The sequence below is a fragment of the Planococcus citri genome, chromosome 4 (assembly GCF_950023065.1).
Source record: "Planococcus citri chromosome 4, ihPlaCitr1.1, whole genome shotgun sequence".
Classification (NCBI taxonomy): domain Eukaryota; kingdom Metazoa; phylum Arthropoda; class Insecta; order Hemiptera; family Pseudococcidae; genus Planococcus; species Planococcus citri.
Genome location: NC_088680.1, coordinates 20,258,461 through 20,280,520, shown reverse-complemented (window position 1 = coordinate 20,280,520; position 22,060 = coordinate 20,258,461). Strand labels below are relative to the sequence as shown.

At 37.4% G+C, this 22,060-nt stretch overlaps 6 protein-coding genes across 9 annotated transcripts; 3 read left to right on the top strand and 3 right to left on the bottom strand.

The window, feature by feature from the left end:
* The first annotated feature begins 51 nt into the window (after positions 1-51).
* Positions 52-3,152, top strand: LOC135844141 (activating signal cointegrator 1). Of its 3 annotated transcripts, none has more exons than XR_010558459.1 (13): positions 52-280; positions 350-468; positions 550-683; positions 750-858; positions 933-1,051; positions 1,127-1,290; positions 1,364-1,527; positions 1,600-1,763; positions 1,830-1,993; positions 2,063-2,184; positions 2,273-2,461; positions 2,543-2,697; positions 2,945-3,152. XR_010558459.1 is itself a non-coding variant. In XM_065362264.1 (13 exons), exons 1-13 carry the CDS (start codon positions 192-194, stop codon positions 2,969-2,971), a joined length of 1,644 nt encoding a protein of 547 aa, XP_065218336.1. In that variant the 5' UTR covers positions 52-191; the 3' UTR covers positions 2,972-3,152. The 3 variants fall into 3 exon arrangements, 2 of the variants coding, with proteins under 2 accessions (XP_065218336.1, XP_065218335.1); XM_065362264.1 differs by having other exon boundaries at positions 1,603-1,763; positions 2,543-2,625; XM_065362263.1 differs by having other exon boundaries at positions 2,543-2,625.
* Positions 2,457-4,538, bottom strand: LOC135844145 (protein PRRC1-like). The gene is made up of 7 exons (XM_065362269.1): positions 4,352-4,538; positions 4,105-4,237; positions 3,824-4,032; positions 3,649-3,751; positions 3,418-3,579; positions 3,157-3,346; positions 2,457-3,028 (listed from the first exon to the last, which is right to left on the bottom strand). Exons 1-7 carry the CDS (start codon positions 4,416-4,418, stop codon positions 2,921-2,923), a joined length of 972 nt encoding a protein of 323 aa, XP_065218341.1. The 5' UTR covers positions 4,419-4,538; the 3' UTR covers positions 2,457-2,920.
* A 403-nt stretch (positions 4,539-4,941) lies between these two features.
* Positions 4,942-6,784, bottom strand: LOC135844146 (gastrula zinc finger protein XlCGF67.1-like). Its single transcript, XM_065362271.1, has 3 exons — positions 6,650-6,784; positions 5,766-6,519; positions 4,942-5,689 (listed from the first exon to the last, which is right to left on the bottom strand). Exons 2-3 carry the CDS (start codon positions 6,447-6,449, stop codon positions 5,621-5,623), a joined length of 753 nt encoding a protein of 250 aa, XP_065218343.1. The 5' UTR covers positions 6,450-6,519; positions 6,650-6,784; the 3' UTR covers positions 4,942-5,620.
* Positions 6,785-6,872: 88 nt separating this feature from the next.
* Positions 6,873-10,206, top strand: LOC135844137 (uncharacterized). Of its 2 annotated transcripts, XM_065362257.1 has the most exons (5): positions 6,873-7,239; positions 7,321-7,483; positions 7,584-7,916; positions 8,022-9,027; positions 9,265-10,206. In XM_065362257.1, the coding sequence occupies exons 1-5, from the start codon at positions 7,022-7,024 to the stop codon at positions 9,711-9,713; spliced, it is 2,169 nt and encodes a 722-aa protein (XP_065218329.1). In that variant the 5' UTR covers positions 6,873-7,021; the 3' UTR covers positions 9,714-10,206. The 2 variants fall into 2 exon arrangements, with proteins under 2 accessions (XP_065218329.1, XP_065218328.1); XM_065362256.1 differs by having other exon boundaries at positions 8,022-10,206.
* Positions 10,207-10,532: 326 nt separating this feature from the next.
* ENGase (Endo-beta-N-acetylglucosaminidase) lies at positions 10,533-12,747 on the top strand. The gene is made up of 2 exons (XM_065362265.1): positions 10,533-10,781; positions 10,869-12,747. The coding sequence occupies exon 2, from the start codon at positions 11,024-11,026 to the stop codon at positions 12,599-12,601; it is 1,578 nt and encodes a 525-aa protein (XP_065218337.1). The 5' UTR covers positions 10,533-10,781; positions 10,869-11,023; the 3' UTR covers positions 12,602-12,747.
* Positions 12,748-13,214: 467 nt separating this feature from the next.
* LOC135843583 (uncharacterized) lies at positions 13,215-15,920 on the bottom strand. Its single transcript, XM_065361516.1, has 3 exons — positions 15,454-15,920; positions 15,263-15,340; positions 13,215-15,174 (listed from the first exon to the last, which is right to left on the bottom strand). The coding sequence occupies exon 3, from the start codon at positions 14,544-14,546 to the stop codon at positions 13,491-13,493; it is 1,056 nt and encodes a 351-aa protein (XP_065217588.1). The 5' UTR covers positions 14,547-15,174; positions 15,263-15,340; positions 15,454-15,920; the 3' UTR covers positions 13,215-13,490.
* Between the last annotated feature and the right edge of the window lie 6,140 nt (positions 15,921-22,060).

The following is a 22,060-nucleotide window of genomic DNA, read 5'->3' as shown; positions in this document are numbered from 1 at the left end:
ATCCGCAAAAGTGCGTCAGGGAGGGGTAAACTCTTATCAAAATTCTTCAAAAGTTGACAAACTTTCATTCTTGTGCAATCTGTGAAGCGGTTTTCAACGTCAAACGTGGTTCCATGGTTCAAAATTCGATTCAGAAATAATTTTTCCGAATGATATTATCGTTAAATTGAAGCTCAAGCAGTTCCTTCAAAATGAGTGACCAAAAATTAATCTTAAAAGAATGGGTCAAAGACAAACTTTCCGATATCTTGGATTTCCAAGTTGACGATGAAACGGCCAAGTAAGACATGAATTTTCAAGCTTTATCCTACTTGTAGTTTTTCATTCTATATCTCGAGTTCATTTTCAGGGAATTAATAGCATTTCAACAAGATCGAGATTTAGAAACACATTTAAAAGGATTTCTAAACTACAAAGATCCTAAATCGAGAAGATTCATTACAGAATTCATCAAACGTAGACAAACTAGTAAGTTATGATCATCTTCGGTCGAAGAATCTGCATATTTTGTCATCATTGTTTCAATCTTACGTTAACCTTTATTTGCAGTAAACAACGAACTCGTTCAAAAAAAGCGTAACGATGACGATGATGATAAATATACGCTGAAGAATAATAAAAACGTGATAAAAAGCGATGCAAGTATCAACTTCGATGTACCTGCGAAGAAAGCTAACCCACCTGTACGTGATTCAAATTCGTATTCTCTTGTTTTTCACGATCTATTGCTTAACTTTATGTATTTTCAGGTGGAAAAATCACCCAAAAGTAATACCGATACCGCTTCAACAATTCCGAAAAAGAAAAACAAGTTCGTCAATTTTTACGCCAAAGATGGAGAAACCGTGCTTCTCAAAGGTAGCTCAAAAACAGTCAGAATCGTGTTTAGAAATCTTATCGAGCTGATTCTTAATTCGTATTAATATTTTTAGGTCGCTATCTTTGCAACTGCGAAGCAAAGAAGCACGCTCTTATTAATAATTGCATGAAATGTGGAAGAATCGTGTGCCAGCAAGAAGGCTCTGGACCTTGTTTTGTCTGTGAAACTCTGGTAAACTTTTTTTCACATAATTAGTAGTCTTTGAATTTTTAAGCAGTCTCTAAGCTAATAATATTTTGATCGTAGGTTTGTACCAACGAAGAGCTATTGGTTTTCAATGGAGATACTGATAAAGCCTCTAAATTATACGAACAGTTGTTGACCCAAGAAAAACCCAAAGTCCAGATGCAGAAAGGATTGCAGGAAGCGATTAATCAACGAAATAAGCTACTCGAGTTTGATAGAAATACGTAAGTAAATGTATTTTTCATTTAGAAAATCCGTACTGGAATTATTGTTCGTGATGTTTTTTTTCGTGTGCAGTGAAAAACATACCCACGTGTTCGACGACGATAGCGATTATTACTGTTCTGTCAATCCTTGGTTGACGCTCGATCAACGAGATGAAATTAAGAAAAAGGAAGAAGAATTCTTCAAAAAAAAGAATCAATCTAGAATGGAGAAAAAAATTACCATAAATATCGAAGGTTATTTTTTATTTTCGGTTCCTTTTTTAAAAATTTTTAGATCAAAATTATTACGAATATTTTCACTTCCAGCAGGAGGAAAAATCGTCGAAGTCGAAGAAAAAGAGAATTCGAATCGAATCACCGAAAAAGATATAAAAAGTATCGCTGAATCGAAGTCGATTGCTCCAAAGAATGCAAAGCTCAACAGTGTAAATCATCTTTTGGATCCATACTTCACTAGTTTCAAGCCAAAAGTAAGCTTCTACGATGAATTACGATGTTCTAGTTCTATATTAATCCTGTCTCGTATTTTCGTTTAGTTCAAAGGTCGCGTGAAACATCAGAAGATTTCTCGTTCGCTAGATCTGATCGATTACAATTCAGGCCATATTTTAGATTATGGATTACGTCAAATGACCGATGAAGGATTCTGTCTCAGTGTTCATCAACCTTGGGCTCAATTTTTGGTCCACGGTATACGAAAGTATGACGTTTTCATCATCTCAATCATCATTATTTTACGAATACCTTCTCATATTTTAATATGTTATAGGGGAGAAGGTCGTACTTGGTATACCTCTTATAGAGGTAAATTATGGATAGCTTCAACTGGTATAAAAGTTTCCCGTCAAGATGCCATAAAACAAGAAAACACGTATCGTAATATTGTAGGAGGTGAGCTGATTTTCTATTACGAGTAGTAACGATACCTAGCTGATTAGTTGATCACGAACTCGTATTATTGACGAATATTTTTCTGCAGATATCAAGTTTCCAGCCGATTACCCGTCATCTGCTCTAATCGGTAGCGTTAATTTAGTCGATTGTCTTACTCAAGAACAATACAGAATCGAATACCCACAAGGCGAGTTAGAAGACCCTTACGTATTCGTTTTCGAAAACCCTCAACCGTTACCCATTCGTTACCCGATTAAAGGCAAACCAAATATATGTACGTATTTATTTATACATTATGGAAACATAACAAGAGAATTAAATTAAGTAATGCTAATTTTATCGTTAATCTGCGCAGATAAACTAGACGAAAAAGTACACATGGCGGCTAAAAACTGTTTAAAAACCATGGAAAAAGTGATCTCAGAATCAACCAACAAAGTAAAATCCTTTAGGACATGATTTTTAACACATTTTTTTATTTACATTGACGAAGACGTTCATTCGTCTGAAGTACGTAACTGGAATTCATTATCTGGTAGCTTGATAATCAGCTTATACGCTTTGGTTGTTGTATGGCAATGCGATGGAATAGCTTCATCATTTTACACTAACTGTTAAGATTCACATGTATTTAATCATCTAAATATATAACGTGTGATGGTTACAAACTGATTTCATAAGCCATGTATTATTTATAATGAAAAATTTACACGCCGACAATAAAAGTGAAAATTTACAGTAATGTGTTTTTGTATAGGTTGGCGAGAACTTTTGCTGCGAATAGTATTCTACTTCTTCTTGATACCCCGGTCAAGGTTTCATGCCATTCGGAAGGATGTACCTAGTGGTTTATAAAAAATTATCACTTCTAAGTCATAGCAAAGCTATTTATTTATTTTCTTATTTGTCCTATTCGTTTATTTGTTTTGAGTTTCTTGAATATATAATAAAATAATTTCGTCGTATTACCTGTAAGTTGTTTCCCATTATGTGAGAGACGGTAACGGAGAATCCACTTTTCGAATACTTATAATCTTTTTCCGTATCTTCTCTGGCTAAGTTAATTATGGAAGTGGGGATAGGAATCATTTGCGAATAAGTTTCCAATTGTAAACCTTTTTCGAGATCGTGTAATACCAGTAAATCGAGATCATACCATCTGTGCAATGGAAAAAATTCACGTCAGAATTGATTTCAAAAGTACTCATCATGCATAATCATTATTTTTACTTGTCTTCGCTAATTTCGGCAATAAAACTCTGTACTGCGATTATAGGGCAGTTGACTGGATGCTGGTTTCTTATACTATCCACTCGAAGTGTGGAAGCTTGAGATGCGGAATCGAATCCGACTATTTGTTTAGCTACTTCGATAGTATCAGTTTCAAGCCCTCTGCAAAATAACGTACATAACTCGTAACAAATTTCGCATCAAAGAAAAATTAATGGAAAATTCACAAACCTGACAGAACTTCTACTAAATGTTTGTTGGAAAGCTTCACGTATCGGACTGACTTCTATTTCTTTATCAGAAGCTACGATTATTTCAACGCCTCCATTATTAGCTGAAAATATAGAACGATTAATGACGTATGTAATTGGTATCTTCGGTGAAATGAACAGAAGAGGAGACTTACGAATGAAATCTCTCATCTGCGGATCCAACGTCGTTATAACAGAATCGACAGAACTTTTGGCTTTTTCAGCAACTTTGCTGAGTAACGAAGTGCCCGTAGTGCCAACAGTATCTTTAACCCAGCCGAATATAGAACTGCCCAATGATCCGTCATTGCCTTCGGGTGATTTTTCGCTATCAGATTTTGATTGAGGGTCGGAATTATCTGATCTGCGGAATATGATCGTAATTAGTAAAACTGTTCGTAGAATAATCTTTTCAAGTGATTGAAGTCTTGATTACTTTGCTCCTGCTGGATATGTAACGCCACTTGGACCTGGAGTAGGGTATGATGAAACAGTTATGAAATTGGGTAAATCTGAAGGTGGACTGGAAACCAACGAAGCACTTTTCATATTGGTTCTTTGCACAATATCTGCGATAAAGTAGCGTAAATTTAGTTTAATTATCGTTCGATTTAAGGGTATAAGCAGTGAAAATATGAACTGCGTAGTAGATAACAGCAATACTTAGTTAAGGGAGTGATTACCATTTTTCAAGGCTTCTAGTTCGTCGGATTTCCTGTTTATGATTTCGAATGAACTTTCCTCCGACATTATAAGCGGAAATATTCAATAAATCAAACAATTTGAAAGATAATCGTCCAAATTTTGGAAAAATATCAGCGAAATGCAACTTGAAATAAATTTGCAAAACAAAGGAACAGATAAAAGATGAAAGCAAGGACACAAAAAAACAGGTTCAGAAATCAGCTGATTTCAACGATACGTTTGTTTTGAAAGCCAAAAAAACACTTTTATCAACAAATTCCGCGAAACGGCGAAAGTTCAAAGTTCAAATTTTTTTTGTATCATAATATAATATTTTTTTTTGCTATTTCTTGAATTTTTTCCATTTTTGAGCATTTATCAGAGTATTGTAGCCGGTTCTCCACTCCAACGTCTACTTTAGGTTCGAAGCAAGGTAATCAAATTGAACGACGAGTTCGTTAACAAACTAATTGATTCATGATTGACCCAAAAGCTGATCCTTCATAACTTTCCGGTGATACTCAAGTCAATCTCAATATACCTAATTGAGGTTATTTTTTCAATACAAATTACAAATATTACGAAAACATCATCGAGAACACACATTTATTATAATTAATAATACAAACAACATGAAACATGACTAATATCCGTATGGGTAACAATGAAGAATAAAAATCACAAATTATTCAAAAAGAAAAAACATCAATAAAATTACAACTTACAAATATACGAAAGTATCCGCTTTGAAACATGAATTCGCATACAATAATATCTATAAAAACATTAAGCACGAAGGCTTTTACATAAAGACGAATTAATATCAGTCGACGAAATGATGATTAGAGGAACAATCACCTTGGAAACAAATTGACATTTTGTAAAATACTTATTACAAATCTAAATCGTTTTCACTTTTCAAACGCCAGTTGAAAGTAAAATCGAAATAATTTAAAAATAAAACAAAATATGAACACAAGAAAGCGAAAATTCACGAAGGAATTTTCGATAATTAAAATAAAAAGTATGAAATGAAAGTATAGAGACAGACGGAGAAAAACATTAACGTATAAAATAGCATCAAGTAGACCGAAGGTCGTACTTCGTGGAAAAAAGAGATACAAAATAGGGAAAAGAATATGGATTAAAATACGATAAGTAAAACAGATCTTAAAACAAAACCACGTAAAAAGGACAAAACGTGAAAATATTGGCAAATAGATACGGACCGTACGATAACCCAATACTCGTGTTGATGAATTCAATTTTTAAACACGATCGCAAACTACAACGAGATCTTTAGTAGTAAGAATATCAAATTCTTCTGGGGTCATCAACTGTGAAAAAAATGATAACTATTAGTCAAATTGCGCTACAATACGTAGTAAGGTATTAAAGATGGAAAATAATTACCTCTTGTAATGCATTTTGCAATAATACACTGACAACTTTCGGTTCGGCTGGTTTACGTTCACGTTTGCCATTCAAGTGAACTGGCATATGTCGCGTAAGGTAACTTTTCCAAGCGAAAGTTTTGTTACAGATGTTGCAAACGAACTTCTTCTCTCCGGTGTGGATAGTGAAATGTCTGACTAGACTACTTCGTCGGGTGAATGGTCTATCGCAGACTTTACACTTGAATGGTTTTTCTCCGGTGTGCGTTACACGATGCTCGATAAGATTCTTCTTCAAGATGAATCGTTTGTCGCATTGGTCGCACGCGTGAGGTTTCTCGCCGGTGTGAATCCTGTTATGTTTTATTAGGTTAGACCATAAAGTAAACGATTTACCACAATAGTAGCACGAAAACGGCTGCCGTCCATTGTGGATGTTTAGGTGTTCCTGTAGATAACTTTTGCGTGAAAGGCCAATATTGCAAACTGGGCACTTGACTGTGTGCTCATTTTTCATATGATGTTTGATATGACTACGAAGCTCCTTCTTCTCGAAAAATAGTTTATCACAGTAGTGGCACGTGAAGGATAACTCTTCACATTTGACTCGCTTACGACATTTTTTGACTGTTTCGCCAGCTTCGGAGACGTCTTCGACTCTTGATAGTTCAACAATAACATCGAGATTGATGCAATTATTCATTTTGTTAATTATAATGCTACGATAATTACGAAATTCTACGTTGGGTGCTCCAAGAGAAAAGCTACGTTATCTACGTTAACAAACAAACAAACGAAAAGCGATGTGATGAAATTGACTAGCACTACTCGTTCATTATCACAATCAAAAACTACGGTAAAATAAAGCGTTATGGTGATAACAAACTATCTATCATGGTTTACCTTTACTTTAGCTTTGATTATTCGATTCGGATTAAGCAATCCTTCGCCATAATATACATCAAAGTTTAAACTTTAAAGTAAAAGAAACTAAATAAAATTCAAGAAAAGCACCATTTGTAGTAAACAACAATCTAATCACTAATCAGCTCGATGCGCATTTAAGCAACTTCCACATGCGATCGCTAAAGAGCCGTTTTTGCGCCATGCGATTGGCCAGCTATCGCCTCCTGCCCCGCATGCAAACTGCCCATCGTCCGCTCTTCACTTCTTATCAGCGCTAAAATTTTCCGGCGATGTCTTCCCGCTTAAATCCGCGCAGTTTTTAGTTTTCGGAACTGTGCCTTTTCTGGCAAATAATAATTATAAGTAATTATGGAATTCAACCAAGTTATAACTAGCGAAATTCTGCCATCCAACTGGCAACATGAAATTGTATCAGAAAAGTCGCAAAATGGTGAATGCCATATCCGTTGCAACTTATTCAACATGCAAGACTGCAGTGACTGGGTATGCGAATTTTCCTTGAACACAGCCACGCAATGGAAAACACGAAGTACAAAACCAAACCAATCAGTGAAAATTGTCTGTCAGTAAGTATGCCCTGCATTTGATTTGCTGCCCATAAGTCTTATTGGTAAATAAATGCTGAATGCTAATCTGTTTTTACACAGGAAATTATTGTATTGCCACCATAGCGATTACCAAAAAAGGCCTGTCGATGAGAAAAATAACAATAAACGAGGTTTGTCTAAAAGCACCAGCTGTTCAGCTCAGCTAATTATCACGGTGAAAGTTACTACTCCATATACGAAGCGCAACGATCCTTACGTCAAAGTAAGCTTTCCAACTATTATCATTCATCACATTAAACATTGATTTCATATGGCATTTTTCATCTTGATACAAATAATTTATGCTATTCTTTTTGTGGCAGAATGGAATGCCCGGGATTATTATTATACGTGGATCTCACAATCACCCTTTAAATTCACCTTCGGCAATGAAGCATTTAACAACACCAACAAGTATTCGTGATGAGTTCTTCGAGTATTTCAGTTTGGGCATGAATATTGCCAGTGCTAGCCAGTACCATGAAAATAAGATCTTGTTTGAAGATCGAAATGGTGAAACAGAGAAAAATTCGTTGGATGATGAAACGCTGTTAGGTAATGCTCAAATGAACCCAACAAAACGAGCAGTGCAATATTGGTATATGTTGTGGAGAAATTCGAGTTTTGGTCCTAGAGATGGTTCCGATTTACTGCCAGTATGTTTCAATATTCCTGTAAAATATCTCGTTTACTATACCACAATAGTGTTAATTTTTCACTCCTTATTAATTGTACATACGTATTTTGTCTTTTGTATTAAGGTGCTCGACAAAAGAATCGCGATGTATGCTGCGGATGATATTATTATTAAATATGAGACGGACCCCTTTGCACTAATTATTGTGACGCCTATCATGCAACGAATTCATCAGTGTGATTTTTCCCGAAAAATACTCTTCATTGATACTACGTCGTGCTGCGATCATGAGAACTATGCGATAACATTTCTACTCAGTGCAACGCCATGTGGAGCAGTACCTTGTGGTGTTATCATCACTAAAGATCAGACCATGAATTCGTTTGAAAATGCGTTCAAAATTCTACAGCAAGCAATTGTAGAGAAATTAGGTAGTTCTTTTTTTAATCAGAACTATGCGAACGTGATTATGACCGATAATTGTGCGGCAGAGATCGGAGCAGCCAAGGCGATTTGGCCAGATAGTGTTTTGTTGTTATGCATATTCCATGTACTACAATACGTACTTCGATGGTTGCAAGACGCAAATCATAAAATTGAAAAGGCGCACCAAGGAGATTTGATGTCCACTTTCCAAACGATTCTCTACAGTACTGATATAAAAGAAGCTGATGACGCGTACGAAAGTGCAATGGCCATAGGAAGCAGTTATCCAGGATGGCAGAGTTACTTACAGGATCAATATGCCATGAAAGAGAAGTGGTGTTTAGCTTATAGAGTCGGCCTAACAGCTCATCATACGAATAATTTCGCGGAGATTTCTATCAGACTATTTAAAGAAAATGTTCTCGATAGAGTTAAAGCTTATAACTTGGTAGCATTACTTGATTTCATTGTAACTACAATGGAAGTTTTTTACAAAAGAAAGTTGCGTGAATTTTACAACTCTCGGGATCGACGTAAGCATTTGTACCTGCAAGAAATCTTTAGAAGAGCCGAATACATTCAGCGTGAGGACATCGTTAAGATTAATGAGCATACCTATGAAGTTCCCAGCCAAAATATTGCTGGTACTATTTACACCGTTGATTCTGAAAAGGCTACATGTAACTGCAAAGGTGGTGTGATGGGTAAGCTATGTAAACATATTGCCGCAGTTTATCAGTTTTATGATGTGAAAAATAGCATCTTTCCATCTATCACCATTGAAGGCCGTCGTCAAATGGCATTCGTTGCTCTTGGAGAAAAAATGCCATCCATTGATTACTTTTTACCTCTACATGTTTCTACTATGACAGAAAAGGAACGCCGACTTCGTGATAATTTGAATTCAAATGTAATTGAAATATCTGCTGTGAATGTTTTAGAAACTGAAAACGAACTCCGTGATAATATTGTGAATCTTGATCATGCCGAAATGGCATCTGTGAACAGTGCAGTGGAGGAAAATGCAAACTTGGAGAAAGCTAACGATGTTGAAGATGAAGAATATAATTTTGCAGATTTACTCGATCTTTTGCATCAGTTGAATGGAAAGTTTGGGCTCGCTGATATGTCTCAACAAGGAGTCAAAAAGTTTATTTGCCGATTACGCAAAATTAGATCGTCCGGACAGTGGGTAAGTTTTTTACACACTGCAGCTAAAAGTGTGCCGCTTCGTCGTGCACTTGGAGCACGCATAAAGGTGCAACCTACGGCGATCCAACGAAGAAAAAATCGTAATAATCGTCAACCTGCTGCTGTAAATAGGCGACATAGAATTGCTCCTAAAAAGAATGATAAAAAACATTCAATCTCGCTACGTATGTACGTTTGATTTTCTGATTGTATTCGTTTCTGTAAAATTTGCATCGTTTTATTATTATTGATTTTGAATTTTTGATCTTTATGATATATTTGAGTTATGAGTTTCTGAACTTTGCATACTTTTACTGTTATTATTATTAATTATTATTCTTAGAATTTTTTTGAAAATTTCCTATTTTTGGTGTGACGCATTTCTAAAATGATCACCCGCTTATTGCATAATTATTTTTGGCATTTGGTGCTTAGCAACTTTTCCCAAAGGGTGATATTATTACCTTTATTATTTTATTTTTTATTTACTTCGTTAATTTGATGTTTGCATTATAATAATGGAATAAAAATTGCCATTAAATTTCGTCACATTCATTAATAATCGGTGAAATTATGGCATTAGCAATTTGGCCATGAATTGAAGGATTTTGAATGGATCGGAGAAGCGCGCGTGATGGGCGGAGCGAGGTGTATGGAGTACTGCAGCGCCGGCCAATGAGATCGCGCAAAAATGGCTCTTTAGCGATCGCATGTGGAAGTTGCTAAAATGCGCTGGATGCGGCTAAAGCTCTTTAATACAAGTATGGAAATAGATTACTCTTAAGAAAGTCATAGGATTTTACGTAAGTTTTACGTACTGCGCAGTGCGCGAGCAAGCATCAAATCAGCTGTTCACGTACAACGTTGCACTCCATTGGTTGCTTCACCCACCTCCACCGCGTGACGACACCAACCTGTCATGCGCAGTACGTAATACATACGTAAAATGCTAAGACTTTCTTGAGAGCATAATCTATTTATTTCCATACTTGTATTAAAGAGCTTTAGATGCGGCCATGTGGACCACGCCACGTGTTGCAAAAGCAAGGACACAAAAAAAACAGGTTCAGAAATCAGCTGATTTTAATGTTTGTTATGGAAGCCTAAAAACACGTTTTATCAGCATTTTGTTATCACAACTTACTTTTTCACTTTTTTAAAAATGTGTTTCCTGTTTCAAATAGTTTCAATTTATTTTTCGTTGCTGTTATTTTAGCAATTTTTTCCACCTGACAAATGACAAAATATGTTCAGGTGTAACTGAAACGTGAGTATTAAATTCCTGTAATCTATAATGACTCATCCTTAGTGAACAATTGAACATACATTCTAATCTATCAAATCTATCTTGCAGGTGTTTCACTCATTCAATGCAGTGGTTTCGCGTACGAGATAACGTATTTCTATTCGTAACCTGTGGCCGAATTTCCCAGTGGTTTGCCAGTAATTTTGAAATTCTGTCGTAAGCTCTCTAGTCAGTATACCAGTACAAATATCATATCCAACAGTATGCATAGAATCACCGAATGCGAACCTTTGAAAACACTCGACGATGTTCTGTCCTGGGACGATAAATCAGATTGGTCCGTGTTCGTAAAACCATTAAAGTCGACGAGTAAATACTGCTACGAAAGTAACAGCTTCCATTGTCACAAACGTGTCAGAAAACCGATCAAAGCCCTGCGATCGTGCGTTCCCAAAACACTCGTCTGTCATGACATGAAAGGTGGCTACTTAGACGACCGCTTTGTCAACGGAACCAAGTATAAAGATCAATACCTATTTTACCATTGGCCAGCCATCGATACTTTCGTCTACTTTAGTCATTATTTCATCACGATTCCTCCTCTCATGTGGATCAATGCAGCTCATTTTCACGGCGTTGAAATACTTGGTACCGTAATCACCGAATTCAACGAAGGCAAAAAAATCTGGGATCAGTTGCTAACCAATGACGATATGATGGAATCGTTTATATCGAAGCTAGTCAGTATTTGCAAACATTATAACTTCGATGGTTATTTAATGAATATTGAAAATAGTATCGACAAACCACATCTACCGAAACTGATCACGTTTTTGGAGAAATTGAAGTCTCAGCTGGGAACTCGTAAAGTCATATGGTACGACTCGGTTAGTTTGACCGAAGGTACGTTGACTTGGCAAAACGAACTAAATAAGCATAATAAAACAGCGTTCGAAATATGCGACGGTATTTTCTTGAATTATGGCTGGAAAGAAATCAATTTAGAGACGAGTTTACGAAACTCTGGAGGACGACAGCTCGACGTTTATGTAGGAATCGACGTATTCGGACGAGGTGTTTTTGGAGGAGGTGGATTCAATACGGATAAAGCGATGGAGGTAGTTCGCTCTAACGGATTGTCAATGGCTCTGTTCGCGACTGGATGGACTTACGAAACTCAGGCCAGCGATGATAAATTCTTCGAAGTCGAAAGAAAATTCTGGGCTAAGTTATGGCCTCACTTATACATTCATCTTCTCGATACACTTCCTTTCAAGATAACTTTCAATCAAGGAGTCAGCCACGAGCCTTTTACTAGTTCTATGCTATGGTATAATCTCGCTAACCAGGAATACAACTTACCAATGCCATCGTGTTTGAGTGATAATTTCGAAACTGGTTGTACTAGTCATTTCTTCGACGACGGTGTTTCTGGAGGATGTTCTGTGATGTTGAATTACAAGGAATCAGAAACACAATTTCATCGATTACTGCTGTGTGATTTTTCGTGTAGTTTGGAAGTTCCCTTGAAGCTTACTATTGTGAGTAAGTGGCCCAGTGAATATTCGCCTTTCAAGTTGATATTATGGGTTGAAAATGAGATCAGGAACTATACGATCATTTTACAAGTTTCTAAAGATAACGAACCTGTATCAGCGGATGGTTATGATTATAGCAGTCCTGCTGGGTTAATAAAGCAGATAAACGCCGAAAAAGTTACGAAGTTTCGCGATAATGAATGGATTTCTAATGAATTCAGCTTACCCTTCGATGGGAAAATTACTGGAATTGATGCCCAGTTGCAAGATACAGTACTAATTGGTTTATTATCGTTGGAATGATAGGTATTCAATGATACTTAATGTGATGTGATGTTTTTGTACGAGTATGTATATTTTTTTCGTGCGTAGCTTATCAAGTTTTTTACGTTTTATATTTTACGATGGAAACATAGTTAATTATTGTTTTTAATATACGTATTATTCGATATTGTTGATTTCTCATTCGATAAAGGTGCATGATTTGGGAAATTTTGCAAGTAGCGGTGCCAAAGTGCATTTTTTGATTTTACATTTCAGTTAAAAATGAGGGAATAAAATCAAAATTATAAAGTTGGGAAGGTGAAATTCACTCTGCGTTCAAAATTCAACAAGCTATTAAGTCGACTGCGGGTGGCTACAAGTCGTTGCGGGCCCTCCAGCGATTTTTTTAAAATTCCGACCATTTACACAACAAATTATGGGAATTTCTAAAAAGTTGCTGGAGACTTCAAAATCACTTGAAACTACCTACAGTTCGACTTTCAGCTTCATTTGGTAAAATTTAGTGGGAATTTGCTGGAGGCTTCAAAACTGTTCGAATTGCGGTTCAAAACCGTTTTCACTTGATTTGACGGTTCGAAAATTGACCTTATCCCAAAAATCGAGCCTGCAAGTTTGAAAAAAATTGCAGGAAAACTGCCAAAGTTGAGATTTTATTCAAAATACAATTAACAGAACGATAAAACTAGGTAAAACTGAATTGAAGCGGTAAAATAAAAAGAATAAAGTAGGTATGCCTTTAATAATCAAAGCAAGCATGCAAACAAAAATACAAGAAAATATTGCATACCAAGAAGTGGCATCTCAATAAAAATAAGGATAACAAAGTAACAACAAAGAAATTTGAAAAAAATAACCACTCTTTATGCTTAGTATAAAATTACTCAGTCTACATTCTGGAATACAAATCCTACAGTGGAATTGATTCAGCGTAGATTACGTTGGATATACCCATTGTAGTTTTAACATCATCAACGTCGATGAACTGAACTCGTTTCGTCAATTTTGGGATCTCAATCCACGTATTCAAATTTATATCATATTTCTCATTTTTGATGAATGGCCTTTTTTCTACAGCATAGATGAACCCATTACGATGAATCAGTTTATGCTTAGCTCTGCCTTCATTCATAGGCTGCAGATCCATTCTCCATTTTGTAGCCTTGACATTAAAAATACTATAGGTATTATGCAAAGTACTATCGTGATTGGAGCCTGAAATCGCTATTTTTCCATCAAACGTACAAACGGCCGCATTTTCATGTTGAAAAGGATTTGGGAATGCGATACAATTTCTAATCTGAAGTGGAGCAAGAGAATCGATTGTCACAATATATCTATCATCAGACCCGGAGTTATTTTTACATCCAACAACATAAAAAACACCATCTAAAAACGTAACATCGGACCATCGTACGTAATCACTCGGATTTGAATTCGATAATGACGATACTTGAACAACGTTATTTTCCCACTTGTCTAACTCACAGTGGTAAACCCAAATATACGTAGCAAAATATTCATAAAATAAATAAATCATTTTCTCAACTGCGATCAACCGGTAAGCAGAATTACGACATTTAAGATCATTAGGCACTTGCAAATCTATTCTACCATTATCTTCGAAACAAGAAAAAATGAATTTTCTGGTGAAGTAATTCGATTCTAAACAGTAAGTCTTCGTTCCAATTGTACAAAATCTCTTGTAAGATCTATCCGTGGCTTGAAAGTTTGATAGTGTGTATTTATTAAATGACTCATTTACCTTCAGTGATCCCCATCCTCTAGCTCCACTTTTAACATCGACAGTACTTAAATGAAGATTTAAGCTCAAATCGTCATCATTGAATTGAATTCCGCATCCTAAACTTTGACTGTTATCTTCAATTCTTCCAGCAACCATCAGTTCAGCCATTGCTGATGTCCAGCTCGGTTGTTTGCTAAAAATAGGAACTTGCAAGAGCATCTTAATATCCTTCGCACTGATGTTATTATATTTACACCATTGGATAATTGCTGCGAGAATGTCTTCGTCGATTTTACTTTCGATAGTAAATATTTTAATACATCGTACGAAAGATCCAAGAAACCGTCAGTTTTCCTCCAAAATATCAGGGTCGTCGCTAACCTCCTTACACACGCATCATATAATTCTTCAGCCCCTATGGTTTTTGCAAATTCGCATGTTTCAGGTAAGTGAAGCATATGGGCTACGGTTGTGTTTTTGATAATGCAGTCCACACATGCGTTGAAAATCTTATCACATTGGAGCAGATGGCTCGCTTTTAATACGAAGTACACATTATTGGGAAACAAACGAATTCGCGTGGTATAAATAGCGGACAGCAAAATTTCCATCACTTCGGCATCGATGTCCAGAATGGGAATAGTTTTCAGATTGCTTTCTTTGAAATTTCCATTGAACATGACTTGAAAATACGTAGACGAGATTGTCAAAATGAGACGATGACAAGGAAACAAAGTACCGCCGATATCGAGAGTTACATCGCAAAAGAGATTCTGTTTTCTGTATTCGTTCATGGTGTCGAAAACATTATTCGGGGGGATATCCAGTTTTATTTCTTCATACGGAGCTGAAGTGAAAAGTTTTGGTTGGTTAGATTATTCGCTGATGCTTCATGACCATAACGATAAATAAATGTATCATCCGATAGGGCTTACCAGTCATTCTTCCAAATCGTGAATAATGAAACCGAATTTAGATGGCAGCAATCACCGAAAAAAACACTATGAGATTATCTGTAATAAGTAATACGTATGTAAGTAAATCTGTTCTCAAAAGAACTAAGAACTTCAACTTTGAAGACGCATGCAACTAATCCGCCGGACTTTGGCATGTTCCAAATACTTACGATTGACATTAGCGCAGTTGAAGCAGAATGTAATTGGCACTGTCACACTAAGATTTGTCTCCAAATTTATTGCTTCGTTGCCTTAAAAAAATTGAGAAAAATTCGTCGAAAAATTTGTTAAAAATAATTATTGTTGTTGTTTTCCCTCACGTTCTTATCATTTGGCTACAAAGGGCGCTTCCCACTTTCTCAATTCTCGTTTCTGATTGGCTGCTAGTCAGAAATATTTCAACACTGCGAACACTGCAAATCGACTTTTTTGAAAATTACTGGAGCCTCCAGTAGATTTTTGAAACTTGAAATTTCACCTACATTAATTTATCAAATGGAGTTGGCAAGCTGAAATTTACTTCGCAGACTACATGGTGGTTTCAAATGGTTTTGAAGCTGCCAGCTACTTTTAGGAAATTTGAATTTTCAAAAAGTTGCTGGAGGCGCCAAAACGACTTGAAATTCACCAGCAGTCAACTTCGTACTTCGTAGCGTATTGAAATTGAGGAGCTGAGAATCAAAACTCACATTTGCCAAAAAAAAAAAATACCGTTTTATGGCAGATTTGGATATACCGTTTTACACTCTATAATGTGACATATTCGGTTTTTTTGGATCAAAGTCATTTTGGTGTGAAATTCACCTTCAAAACCAAGGGTTAGAATCAAAACTCACATTTGCCATTGGCAAATGTGAGTTTTGATGAAAACTTAGTTTTGTTTGCAAAATTCCATAGGGAAAAGTTTGATAACAAGCTGAATTTTGGTACACGGGGGTTTTTTGATACGCCGAACACGAATTTGGGGTGTCCAGGTGAATCCGGTGTACGCTTCCCCCTTTTTTGTGGACCTTAAGCCCCCAAATTTGTTTTTTGCGTTCAAGTCCGAAAATATGCAATTTTATGCAAGATTTATGTTTTTTGGGTCGCAAAATACGAATTTAACAATATTTTTTTTTGTAGGGGTGGGGGATGAGGGGGTAAGGGGGGCGAGAAATTCAAAATTTGACTATAATGATGTGTGATATGTCGAAATGTATGTTTTTGAGGGTGTAGATCACGAATTTGGCAATATTTTTTTTCGTAGGGGTCAATGGTGGGGGCTGAGGGGTGAAAATGGTTAAAAATTCAAAATTTGACTATAATGATGTGTGACATGTCGAAATGTATGTTTTCGTGGTTGTAGATCACGAATTTGACAATATTTTTTTCGTAAGGGTTGATGGTGGGGGATGAAGGGGGCGAAAAATTCAAAATTTGACTATAATGATGTGTAATATGTCAAAATGTACCAAGTATGAATAATTCAACTGAAAGTGAGCATCAATTTACTCGATTTTAGTTTGTTATAAAGTCATTATAGAGGTTTAATTTACGTTAAAACTCCGTGTTTTGCCTATTCTGCTACATAAATAGGAATAGAACAAATTTTTGCACGTAGATGCACGGGAAATCCCAGGGGCTAGTACTTCAGGTAGTGTATTTGTTGGCGTTGGCAGTACTGGGAGTAATCTCAGCTTCGATGCGATACTTACCTGGCTGTTCTTCTTATCCGGGTGCTCTCCTGTTTACTACCTCGTTGATTTAGTTTATAGAGGCGACTTCGATGATATTCTTGATTGATGATATTTTTTTATACTTTTATAACGAATATATTTCCGTTTATTTCTCGATGTGTTTATTATTATTCGAATATACGATTAGTCCTACATGGTAGACAGAAGCGTAGGTTTCGATTCGTTGCTTGTTTTTTAACATTTCGGTAGTGATTGTGTACTTGTGTAAACTTCATTCGGACAAGATGGAGGCTATAATAAATCCTATAGTGGATCGTATCAAAGCTGAGCTGGAAAGTTTTATGCGATCGACAATCAGTGTTCCTGTGAGCAGCTCAGTAAGTAATCAGATTTCTAATCCGATTTCGAATGCGAATCCGATTTCGTTAGTGGGCAATTTGCCAAACTACTTTTTCATGCCGCCACCACCACCACCTCCGGTGACATCTGCTGTTCCGGTGACTTCGGCAGTTCCGATATCAGTATCAATTACATCCAGCGCATCTGATATGCCGCGACTTACGGTGACAACGTTTAGTAAACCTGCTGGTCGTTATGTGACAGCTCATAAATTGGTGAATTTACATACCACTGCTGCAAATGTGGTTTCGAGTAGCACCACATCCGCATCTTTAAGGCAACCTATCATGTCAACGGGTGCCTCCGCAGTACCGATGCCACCACTGGTGGGAAATATTGGATGTGCTCCGCTAACCTTCAATTCTATGTTCCCGAATATCGATTATAAGCTGACGGAGAAAAGTAGCTACCGAAATTGGCGGCAGATGCTGTTTGACGAATTAAGAGTACGCAGACTTAATGATATTGTGGATGCTTCAGTTCCGCGACCGAATACAAGATTCGATGACTCCATTCGGAAAGCGACTACTCGTTTACTCATAGTAGGTCGCCTTGACAAACACCACCAGCGTTTAGTCGAAAACATCAGGGAACCGGCCGAAATCATAAAATGGTTGGATAATGAGAAACTGCCAATATCGGAGAACTTACGAGAAGCTCTCTTTCAGAAAATCACGAACTTACGTTTTGAACCGTTTATTGACGAGCCGTCGAAGTTTACCAGGCAATTGGAGGATTTATTCGAACGAAGTAAAGAAGCAGGCATGGTGTGGACGGACGATTTCAAAAAGAGTATGCTGTTACATAAAATAAAGAAGGCGCGCAGCGACATATCGATGTCCAACCGAACGAGTAAAACCAACTACCAGATGATCAAAAAATGGCTATGTGACGAAGAGGCGACTGAGAAGGAGCTCAAGGCAGTAACCTCAACGGCGGCTTCAACAGGGGTTCATTTTGCCTCTGCCAATTCTTCGAACTCGAATGGAAGAGGAAGAAATTTACGAAACAATCGACGTGGCGATAGACGTGAACAAAACAACGATCGACGTGGGGAGCGACGTGAACAATACGATGATCGAGATCGACGTGGCGATAGACGTGAGCAATTCGACGATCGACGTGGCGAGAGACGTGAACGTGAAGACAATCGACGTGGTTCCTATCAGCGCAATTACGACTCGAGAGATTCCTATCAGAACCGTAACTCATCCGAAGGCAACCATTATGGAAGGTGTCGAAAATGTAACATGAGAGGTCATGCGATGAAAGACTGCAAGACGAATGGGTCTTATTGCTACTGCTGCAGAAAAGTAACCGATCATATTGCGAAGAACTGCCCCGAGCGTAAATCCGATGAAAAGTCTGGTAAATCTGGGTCCGGTCAAGGGAAAGGCGATAGCGGTGGAAAATCTATGATGGTCCGAGGCGATAGAAATTTCGAATTAAATTCGAAGTATTATTATCCTGACGACTGCCTTAACTCGGCGGGTAAGTGTTTCATGACAGCAGTACTGTCAGTCAATTTTATAATCGACTCTGGGGCAAGTTATCATTTGACAAATGAGCGGCGAATTCTCTCCAAGGTAAGAAAGTTGAGTAAACTAGCGGTAATAGATTGCGCTAAGAAAGGACAGGAGTCTGTTCTGAGTATAGAGGAGTTAGGTGAGTTTCATACTTACACTGCTTTAGGTAAGCCAATTACTTTTACAAATGTCTTATATTCTTCAGAAGTTTCTGAAAATCTGCTGAGTTTACGGCAGCTGGTACAACAAGGTGCGACATTTGATGGAAGTTCGCTATATTTTTATATCAGAGATGGAAATTCTGGTGACATAATTATTAGAGCTCAGTTTCAATCTCCGTTCTGGGTCAGTGATCTGCGTGTTCGTAATCCAAATGAAGTGGCTATGTTAGCTAATGCTGATGGAGGAGGTCCAAGTCCAACGCTTCCGACGATTCGTGAAAACTTGGGTCTTCTATGGCATACGAGATTGGCGCACGCTTCGCTAGGTTATCTTGAACTATATAAATCGAAGATGGTGATTTTGAAAAATGTAACTTTTGGTAAGGATATTATGGATTGTCAACCTTGTGCGTTAGCTAAGGTTCACAGGAACCCTTCGAAGAAGAAACGTCAGCGGAGTAAGATAGCTTTACAACGAGTTCATTCTGACGTGATGGGCCCTATAACACCTCTATCATTCCCAGGTAAACGTAGGTATGTGATAACATTTATAGATGATTTCTCGAGGTTCGCAATGGTATTTGTGATGTGTTATAAAAGTGATGCAGCTGACTGCTTTAGAAAGTACTTAGATGAGATGCGTAGAATGTTGGGAAAAGATGTTAAGGTACGGTACTTACGTACGGACGGAGGTACCGAATATTCAGGTGAGATGGGAAGGTTATTGAAACAGGAGAAGATTGAGATAGAGGTAGCTGAACCGGATACCCCAACTCATAATGGTGTTGCAGAAAGAATCAATCGGACTTTGCGCGAAAAGACAACAGCGATGCTGAGCGATTCGGGAATCCCAATGTCCTTGTGGGACCATGCTATATCTCAGGCTGTTTATATCTACAATCGAACTCCTCACAAATCGAACGGTTTTAAGACACCTTATGAAGTATTTTGTGGTGAAACTCCTGATTTATCGTTTATACGCCGGTTTGGTTGTCTGGCCATTCCGAAGAAAACTAGAGAGGATTATGAGAAATTTGATGAAAGAGGTATTAGAGGTGTAGTTTTGAACAATACTAGAAGTGGTTATCGAATTTTGTTACCTTCGAGGAAAATTATAGAACGTAAAGATGTTGAGTTTATTGAAAATATTACGTATAGAGATTTATTGAAAAGTAAAGATGTTGTTTTCGATTTTAGTTCAGACGAAACTGAAACTGATATTAACTGGCACGACACGGTAGAACGAGAAACTACCAACGAAGAGGTAAGTGTAGAAGTACCCAGCAAGACTTCTGGTGAATTGAATGTTGTCCCAAGTACTAGTGGTCAAAACGATGACTCTGATGAATTTGACATTGAGAACGTCGAAGAAACTGTGATTTTTGATGACTCGTCTAACGATACGTTTTTAGCTTTTGATCGTGTTACAGCATTACGTGCATGCTTACTCGAAGATGAAAAGGATCCAATGACTTACGCTGAAGCTTTAGACCGTACTGATCGTGAGTATTGGATAAAAGCCATGGAAGATGAAATGGCGTCTTTAGAAAGAAATGATGCGTGGGATTTAGTTGTACCGCCCAAAGGGGTGAATATCTTAGATTCTAGATGGGTATTTTGTAGGAAAACTAACGAGAATGATTCTTCAATACGATATAAGGCACGTTTGGTTATACGTGGATTCAAAGATAGAGAAGTGTACGATATAGGAGATGTGTACTCTCCGGTGGCTAGTAAACACACAGTTAGGGTAATTCTTGCGCTTGCAAATAAAGAAGGTTGGTCGATTATTCAATTAGATGTTATTACTGCCTTTCTTAATGGCAGATTGAAAACTACGGTATATATGCATCCGCCTGAAGGAATGGAAGTTGATGAAGGCCTGGTTTGTGCTTTAAAATGTGCTTTGTATGGGCTCAAGATTAGTCTGTTAACTTGGTTTCGTAGGTTCGATGAAGCAGCCAAGAAAATGCAGTTTACCAATCATCCAAATGAGCCATGCGTGTATATCTGGCGAAGGAAACATTTGGTGGTAATTTTAGTACTTTATGTAGACGATTTCCTAATCACAGGTAATTGTAAAGATAAGATTGTTGAGACGATTAGACGTTTAAAAGAGGAATTTCAAGTAAAAGAGTTAGGTTCTCCTAAAAAGTTTCTTGGTTTGGAAATTGCTAGATCGGAAGAATATCAAACGTTGACTTTGACTCAAACTAGTTTTATTAATTGTGTGTTGAAACGCTTTAACGCGTTGAATTTGCCAGCTGTTCATACTCCAGCTTTAACTCGAAATTGTGAAAAGAAAAGTAAGTCAGAGAAGAAAACACCAGAATGGAATCCTGGTAAGCCTACGCCTGGCAAGTCTTTGTTTAGGGAAATTACTGGCTCGTTATTACATCTAGCCAACGGTACTAGACCAGATATTATGTTCGCTACGAATGTGCTATGTCAACATCAAAGTAATCCTCAGCCCGAAGACTGGGAACGTGCTCAGAGAATTCTTCAGTATCTGAAAGGAACGGCAGAGCTAGGGCTAACTTATAGAGGGGTGATTAAGAAAGAAAGTGTATTTGTAGATGCGTACACCGATGCGTCGTTAGGGACTGGAGAAGAAGGTTGCTCTATTACAGGCTATTTTGTGCGAGCGTACGGTGATCCGGTTGTTTGGCGTACGAGAAAACAGTCGGTACCAGCGGGTTCCTCAGCTGAAGCGGAATATTTCGCTCTATCCATGTGTTCGAAGGATGCTGTCATTACGGTAGATTTATTAGAACGTTTAACGAAGAATAGACATGGACCAGCTCTCATTCATAGTGATTGTCAGCCTGCTCTCGCTATCGCTAAAACAACTGGAGCTCCCAAGCTCAGGCATATAGCTAAACTCAATTATCACATAGTTAGAGATTTTGTCAAGGGTAACAAGATTATTTTGAGATTCGTTAAGTCGGAAGATCAGCCGGCTGATGCCCTCACGAAAGCTCTTGCCTCAGGTCGATTTCAAGAACATTGCAGCTG

Bases quoted from the DNA above. Each gene is read 5' to 3' on its own strand.
- LOC135844141 (XM_065362263.1), top strand. From the start codon at position 192: ATGAGTGACCAAAAATTAATCTTAAAAGAATGGGTCAAAGACAAACTT. The intron at 281-349 runs GTAAGACATGAA...GTTCATTTTCAG, and splicing joins GTTGACGATGAAACGGCCAA to GGAATTAATAGCATTTCAAC. The intron at 1,291-1,363 runs GTAAGTAAATGT...TTTCGTGTGCAG, and splicing joins CTCGAGTTTGATAGAAATAC to TGAAAAACATACCCACGTGT.
- LOC135844145 (XM_065362269.1), bottom strand. From the start codon at position 4,418: ATGTCGGAGGAAAGTTCATTCGAAATCATAAACAGGAAATCCGACGAA. The intron at 4,238-4,351 runs GTAATCACTCCC...ACTTTATCGCAG, and splicing joins ACTAGAAGCCTTGAAAAATG to ATATTGTGCAAAGAACCAAT. The intron at 3,029-3,156 runs GTAATACGACGA...ATAAACCACTAG, and splicing joins TAATGGGAAACAACTTACAG to GTACATCCTTCCGAATGGCA.
- LOC135844146 (XM_065362271.1), bottom strand. From the start codon at position 6,449: ATGAATAATTGCATCAATCTCGATGTTATTGTTGAACTATCAAGAGTC. The intron at 5,690-5,765 runs GTAATTATTTTC...TTTTTTTCACAG, and splicing joins TGCAAAATGCATTACAAGAG to TTGATGACCCCAGAAGAATT.
- LOC135844137 (XM_065362256.1), top strand. From the start codon at position 7,022: ATGGAATTCAACCAAGTTATAACTAGCGAAATTCTGCCATCCAACTGG. The intron at 7,240-7,320 runs GTAAGTATGCCC...GTTTTTACACAG, and splicing joins TCAGTGAAAATTGTCTGTCA to GAAATTATTGTATTGCCACC. The intron at 7,917-8,021 runs GTATGTTTCAAT...TTTTGTATTAAG, and splicing joins ATGGTTCCGATTTACTGCCA to GTGCTCGACAAAAGAATCGC.
- ENGase (XM_065362265.1), top strand. From the start codon at position 11,024: ATGCATAGAATCACCGAATGCGAACCTTTGAAAACACTCGACGATGTT.
- LOC135843583 (XM_065361516.1), bottom strand. From the start codon at position 14,546: ATGCTCTTGCAAGTTCCTATTTTTAGCAAACAACCGAGCTGGACATCA.